This window comes from Glycine soja, chromosome 6 (genome assembly GCF_004193775.1).
Source record: "Glycine soja cultivar W05 chromosome 6, ASM419377v2, whole genome shotgun sequence".
Classification (NCBI taxonomy): Eukaryota; Viridiplantae; Streptophyta; class Magnoliopsida; order Fabales; family Fabaceae; genus Glycine; species Glycine soja.
The window spans coordinates 20,020,877-20,028,425 of NC_041007.1; the positions used below are offsets into that span (position 1 = coordinate 20,020,877).

General features: G+C 38.1%; 2 protein-coding genes across 2 annotated transcripts; both read right to left on the reverse strand.

Moving 5' to 3' along the window:
• Positions 1-315: 315 nt before the first annotated feature.
• Positions 316-3,383, reverse strand: LOC114415958. Its single transcript, XM_028380824.1, has 2 exons — positions 2,762-3,383; positions 316-371 (listed from the first exon to the last, which is right to left on the reverse strand). The coding sequence occupies exons 1-2, from the start codon at positions 3,381-3,383 to the stop codon at positions 316-318; spliced, it is 678 nt and encodes a 225-aa protein (XP_028236625.1).
• A 2,034-nt stretch (positions 3,384-5,417) lies between these two features.
• On the reverse strand, positions 5,418-7,097 carry LOC114415960. Its single transcript, XM_028380827.1, has 2 exons — positions 5,798-7,097; positions 5,418-5,713 (listed from the first exon to the last, which is right to left on the reverse strand). Exons 1-2 carry the CDS (start codon positions 7,095-7,097, stop codon positions 5,418-5,420), a joined length of 1,596 nt encoding a protein of 531 aa, XP_028236628.1.
• Between the last annotated feature and the right edge of the window lie 452 nt (positions 7,098-7,549).

Genomic DNA, 7,549 nt, shown 5'->3' on the forward strand with positions numbered 1-7,549 from the left:
TGGAATTGCTTGCTTTATCTTTTTTTTTATGTATTATTTTACAATATTATGTGAGCTTGAATATAAATAAGTCAATGCATTGGTCACGTGTCTATAAATCTATTAGTCTTAATAAACTCAAATTTCATTTTCCTTCTTTATATAGGTTTGGCAAATAAGCCACAAGAATTGGATGATGCAGTTCTTAGGAGTTAGGAGACAGGTAAGAATTTATTTACTATATCGGAAGTGTAGGAAATATAGTTCCCGAATGTCATGTTTCTCATATGTTATTTTAAATGATAAATGTTTCACTTTTAGGTATAAATGGTTTGTCTAGAAATCACAGATAGCCCTTCTGCAATGTTCATACAAAGACAGAAATCCTGTCACTGCAGGCAGATTATGGTTAGTTGGTTTACTCCTATGTGTAACACCTTCTACCCTTACAAATAACGAATAAAAGAAAATGAAATCATGCGGATTTTTTTTTAAACACATTGACTTTAAATTAATTTCAAAAGATAAAGAGTTCACACTCACTTAATGAAAACATTATAGAAATTGTTCAAATAAAAAAATAAAGTTATCCCGACTCAAAACAAGGCAATCCATGTTAAATAAAAAGAAAAATAAAATAGAAAACATAACACAATTATATCATTTAAGGAAATTATAACATGCGAAGTAAAATCCTATGCCCCAATGTCACACTTATCAGAGCATGTCTCTATCACAGACTAAGTTTCTCCATCTCTAGCGTGGAACTCATCATGTGAATCAGTCCAAACACAAACACACACCAGGAATGAGTTATCACATTCATATATACTAAAACATTAGAGCATGTAAAACATATAATACTTAAAACTGAATTTGTATAAATAGCATCACTTCATAAAATCACACACATTATTCACATCCATTCAAGTTCACACACTCCAGCAAATAATATCAAACCAAAATTGTTAACTCAATGGAAGTCAGACACAAGCGTTATGCAACAATTATACTAAGACTCAAGCCTATATGCAATATGGTACCATATCAGTGAAAAACCACACTCTAACGCTTAGGAGTACATAACAAGACACACCACACAATAGGTATGTCATGTCACTCTCACTAAGTAAAATCATAGGGAGACCAGCCAGAGTCATGTTGTTTTACAAGAATGCTCCAATCATGTGGGATGGCACAGGCTTAAAGGAGAACTCAAACCGGGTGACCCCCAAGGCCTACACTCCAAAGAGTCCGTTAGGGCTTCTCCCTCCTAATTCAAGTCCAACCCCTAAAATAATTTTTTTTGCATGCAGTTCATGAATTATACAATACCCACAACCTCACTTATATTTTCAAACATGTTTAACAAGTTGCGCTATAGTTCAACCCTTCAAGATTCTAACTAGGAATCCTACAATTTTCCTTTAACACTGTGCATAAAAATTTTCTCGAGATAAACACTGGTCGGGTTACTGTATAACTCATAACTCACAAGACAAGTAATATCACAAAAAATATCAATCACACTCTCATTCACAACCATATCTCATGTCTACAATTTAACTAATTACAAAATATACTTAACAATTAGATAATAATGTATAATAAAAATAACAACACTTCTAATTTCAAGACTTGTATAACATATTAGTGCACAATTATATATAATACTATATATATATATATATATATATATATATATATATATATATATATATATAACATTCACATAAACATTTAAAATATTAACATAATTATATTAAACCATGTGAATAATATATTATATTCAATATAAATTAACGTAATATACGTTATCGTAAGATATTAAAATCTTAATATAAACTTACTTATATAATATATATATATATAATATTACAAAAAAAATATCAACATGTCATTAAATAAATACAATATATATATATATATATATATATATTGTTTTATTCTAAATATATTTCAACTAATTCGTCAATATCAAGAAAATGCCTAATTACAATGTGAACACAACTTTAGGTAATTTCTTCAAATGATTTTAGTCAATTTAATTATCCTATAATTGCTACACATGTGAATTTCATGATGAGAAATCAGCTAGGCAAAATAAAATATGAAGTTTCCGAAATAAGAGTGTCAATATTTATACGTGTATACACTGCAGTGTGAAAAAAAAACAATAAAAAAAATAAAAATAAACAAGATTAAAAGGCCAACATATCTGGTATAAACAAAATCACTACCATATAATTTTTATGCTATTTATAAAGAATTCTAATTCCTAAGGTACACACCTAACATAGGAACACGTCAATTCTACAACAAATTCGCATCAAAACACCAATTGGTTCATCAAACACACTCAATCCGCGATTAAACATGAAAGCATAATTAAACTTCATAAACACCCCAAAATAACCCAAAAATTGATCCTCTAGGAATCCCTACACATGTTCATTCTAACCCCCAAGCGTGAGTAACTCATCCCTTACCTCGATGTAGTCGCTTAAATGTTCTCCGTTAGCAATTGTGGCGTCTCTGGTGCTCTCTAGAGCTCCTCATCTGGTTACTCTGTTAGGGTTCTTGTGGGTTAGAAAAGAAGAAATGAACAAAATGTGTTTTCTAAAAGCTACTCTAGGTTAACATTTGGCTTATATAGTGGGAATTTATGACCTAATTATTTTTTTACTTATTAATTAATTAATTAATTTCTTATTTATTTATTAAAAGTTATGGCTATTACAATTCCACCCCCCTTAAAAAAAGTTTCGCCCCCGAAACTTACCGGTATCGAATAAGGTAGGATATGCATCACGCATCTGACCCTCTAGTTCCCAGGTGGCATCCTTGCCCGAAGCACTTCCCCATACTACTTTGACCAAGGGAATCTCTTTCCCCCTTAGCTGCTTAACCATACGATCGTCGATCCTCAGTGGTTGTGTTTCATATGTCAAGTTCTCTTTCACTTGGACATTGTCCAACTCGATCACGTGTGATGGATCATGGACATATTTTCTGAGCTGAGAGATATGGAAGACACTGTGAAGATTTGAGAGAGATGGTGGCAAAGCCACCTGATACGCAACTGGACCGACACACTTTAGGATTTCAAAAGGACCAATGAATCTAGGTGTGAGCTTACGAGACTTCAACACCCTGCCAACCCCAGTCCACAGAGTGACTCTCAGAAATACATGATCACCTACAACAAATTCAAGATCTTTTCTTCTCTTATCATAGTAGCTCTTCTGCCTACTTTGGGCTGCTCTCATCCTTTCTTGGATCAACTTGACCTTTTCAGTGGTCTGCTGAACTACCTTAGGTCCTAAGGCAATGCTCTCACTAGAATCTACCCAACATAGAGGTGTCCTACATCTTTTACCATACAATGCCTCGTAAGGCGCCATACCTATACTGGAGTGAAAACAATTGTTGTATGTAAACTCTATCAAGGGTAAGAAACTATCCTAACTACCCCTCTACTCTAATACACAAGCTTGGTATAGGTAAGCAGAACTCAACCTAAGCTTGGTCCCCACGGCTTTATGAAGACTCTCCCAAAATCTAGAGGTAAATCTAGGATCTCTATCAGAGACTATGCTAGAAGGAACACCGTGTAGTCTAACTATCTCACTGACATACAAGCTAGTCAACCTCTCTAAGGAATATCTGATGTTAATTGGGATGAAGTGAGCAGATTTGGTCAACCTGTCTACAATAAGCCAAATGGAATCTAAACCTTTGGGGGTCCTAGGTAACCCCACCACGAAATCCATCGAGATGCTATCCCACTTCCACTCATGTATCTCTAAAGGTTACAACTTCCCTGAAGGCTTCTGGTGTTCTATCTTAGCTTTCTGACATACTAGGCACGCAAGGACAAACTCATTAACTTCTTTTTTCATACCCGGCCACCAAAACATATGCCTAAGATCCTGGTACATCTTAGTCGCTCCTGGGTGGATACTTAGACTACTTCTATGGCCCTCTTCCAAGATCGTTCTCCTAAGCTTGGGTACACTAGGAACACACACCCTATCCTGAAACCTCAAGACTCCATCAGTTCCCACTCTAAAACTACTCTCTCTCCCTGCAACTATGGACTCTAATTGGGCTGACAAGAATGGGTCAGACTTCTGACCCTCACGGATCTTGCTCAAGAGTTCGCTGGTGACTCTCAACATACCCAACTTAATGCTACTAGAGGTGATCTCACATGCCAAACTCATGTCTCTAAACTGCTCTAAGAGGTCCAACTCTCTAACCATCAAACCAGACATTTGAAGGGATTTCCTACTTAAGGCATCAGCTACTACATTGGCTTTACCTAGGTGATAACTAAGTTCAAAATCGTAATCCTTAAGGAACTCTAACCATCTCCTTTGCCTCATGTTAAGCTCTTTTTGATCAAACAAATATCTAAGGCTCTTATGGTCACTAAACACCTCAAATTTAGATCCATAAAGGTAATGCCTCCAAAGCTTAAGAGCAAAAACTACAGCTGCTAACTCAAGATCGTGTGTGGGATAATTCCTTTCATGTATCTTAAGCTGTCGAGAAGCATAGGCCACTACCTGTCCCCGTTGCATAAGCACTCCATCCAAACCCATCTTGGACGCATCATAGTACACCACAAAAGGTTCACTCGGGTCAGGTAACACTAAAACTGGTGCAGTGGTCAACCTTTCCTTAAGGGTACGAAAACTACTCTCACACTGGGCATCCCACACAAAAACTTGACCCTTACGAGTAAGCTTAGTCAAAGGTAAGGCTAGCTTAGGAAAACCCTCTATGAATCTATGGTAGTATCCTGCTAAGCCAAGAAAGCTCCTAATCCCAAACATTGACTTAGGACTCTCCCAATTAATCACCACCTCTACCTTAGAAGGATCTACTGTTATCCCTCCCCTAGATATAATGTGCCCTAAGAAGCTCACCTCCTCTAGCCAAAAATCACACTTGGACAACTTAGCATACAGTCTATTGTCTTTGAGGGTTTGCAACATAACTCTCTAATGCTCTTCATGTTCCTCTCTAGTCTTAGAATATACCAAGATATCATCTATGAAGACCACTACAAAACTATCTAGGTAGGGGTGAAAGATCCTATTCATATAATCCATGAACACACCAGGGGCGTTGGTCACACCAAAAGGCATAACCAAGTACTCATAATGACCATAACGGGTCCTAAAGGCAGTCTTCGGAACATCTTCAGGCTTCACTCTAATCTGGTGGTAACCTGACCTAAGATCTATCTTACTGAACACACAAGCCCCTACTAATTGATCCACCAGGTCATCTATCCTAGGCAAAGGGTACCTATTCTTAATCGTTACCTTATTCAACTGACGATAATCTACACATAACCTCATAGTCCCATCCTTCTTCTTAACTAACAACACCGGTGCTCCCCAGGGTGACACACTAGGCCTCACAAACTATTTCTCTAAGAGTTCCTCTAACTGTTTCTTAAGCTCACTCAATTCTACAGGGGACATCCTATAAGGTGCTATGGACATGGGTCCAGTACCAGGCACTAGGTCTATAGAGAACTTGACCTCTCTCTCAGGTGGTAATCCTGACACCTCCTTAAACACCTCTGGAAACTCTCTCACCAATGGTATATCACTCACAGGGGTTTTGGTCTCAACACTCATACTAGCTAAGATCATGTATACCTGTGCATCCTCCCTTAAAGATGCCTTAACTTGGTTAGCAGACAAAAACATATCACCTTCACTCACACCAAACTTAGGAAAGACAACAGATTTCTCAAAACAATTTAATAAGACATGATTGGAAGATAACCACTCCATACCAAGAATAACATCAATCTGACTCAAAGGTAAAACAACTAAATCAATCAGAAACTGTCTATCAGAAATTAAGACAGGACATTGCAAGCATACATCAGAAATTAAAACAGACCCACTAGCAGGTGTATTCACAATCAAGTCAAATTTCAAGGAAGACACAGGCAAGGCAAGTTTTTCAACACAGACACGAGAAATAAATGAATGGGTCGCACCTGAATCATACAATACAACCAAGGGAACTTGACTTATGAAACACATACCTTGGATGAGTTCATCAGACTGTGCGGCATCAACACCACTAAGAGCAAACACTCTCCCTGTGGTCCTTGGTTGTCCACTCTGGTTATTCAGACTTCCACTCTTCTTCTCCCTTCTCGGATATGGGCAACTGGTACTGAGGTGGCCCTTACCTTGACAGTTAAAGCAAGTCACCTCTCTATCTGTGCACTCACGAGCAATATGCCCAAGCCGACCACATTTCCCACACCTGAGTGGTGTAGTAACAATAGCAGGAGCACCACTACCACCACTACCTCTACCCGCAGGCTGAGACACCCTGTTAATTGGTTGAGGACTCCCACCAACTGGTTGAAGTCCTCCACTGGTCCTCTGTCCTCCAGAATGGTTTCCATATTTCCCGGGAGGGGCAGAATATGGCTTAGCACGACTGTGAGTCACATACTTCTTCTCTTTCCCATGACTAGCATTGGTATTCCTGTAAAATGCAATCTTCTCCCGCTGATCTTTGTCAAATATCCTACATATGTTGGTCAACTGTGCAAAGTTATGAATACCGTGATAATTCACCATCATCTTTACTTTTGGTCGGAGGCCATTGACAAATTTCACACACTTAGACCTCTCCCCAGCTTCCCCCTGATAATGAGGAAAATACCTTACAAGGTTCTCAAACCTCGCCGCATACTCTGCCACCGTCATACTTTCCTGTTTCAGTTCGAGAAACTCCATCTCCTTCCTATTCTTCACATCTTCTGGAAAATACTTCTCTAGAAAAGTTTGTCTGAAGGTCTCCCATTGAACAACAACACCACCTTCTCCTTCTAGACGTGGGCGAGTGTTCTCCCACCAATACTCTGCCTCATCTGCTACCATGTGAGTAGCAAACAACACCTTCTGATGGTCCTGACACTCCATCACCCGGAAGATCTTCTCAATCTCCCTCAGCCAAGCCTCAGCACCCTCAGGATCATAACCCCCTTTGAAGGTAGGTGGGTTGTTCCTCTGAAAACGATCTAAACCATGGTACATAGTTGCTCCTCCACCACCTCCCTGATTGGCCATAACTTGCGCCAAGTTGTTCAAGGCCTCGGTAAGGAGTCATTCTCGCTCATTTCTCCCAGCCATTACTTCCTATGTCACGCAAGCAACAAATATTGAAAAGAGAAAAATAAAATAAAATAAAATATATCAACACAATAGAGTACACCTCTAATCAAACAAAACAAACATAACACATCAGAGTACACAAGCAAACACAAAAAGCTCATTACACACATGGCCGAAAGGTCCGACCTGCTCTGATACCACTAAATGTAACATCCTCTACCCTTACAAATAACGAATAAAAGGAAATGAAATCATGCGGAATTTTATTTTTAAACACATTGACTTTAAATTAATTTCAAAAGATAAAGGGTTCACACTCACTTAATGAAAACATTATAGAAATTGTTCGAATAAAAAAATAAAGTTATCCTGGCTTAAAACAAGGTCGTCCATGCTAAATAAAAAGA

What these genes read in the sequence shown, in the direction of transcription:
- LOC114415958 (XM_028380824.1), bottom strand. Translation starts at nt 3,383, where the DNA reads ATGGCGCCTTACGAGGCATTGTATGGTAAAAGATGTAGGACACCTCTA. An exon ending in TCCTACCTTATTCGATACCG is followed by an intron (nt 372 to 2,761) that starts GTAAGTTTCGGG and finishes ATCTGCCTGCAG; the next exon opens with TGACAGGATTTCTGTCTTTG.
- LOC114415960 (XM_028380827.1), bottom strand. Translation starts at nt 7,097, where the DNA reads ATGGCCAATCAGGGAGGTGGTGGAGGAGCAACTATGTACCATGGTTTA. An exon ending in TCAGATTGATGTTATTCTTG is followed by an intron (nt 5,714 to 5,797) that starts GTATGGAGTGGT and finishes GTGTGAGTGAAG; the next exon opens with GTGATATGTTTTTGTCTGCT.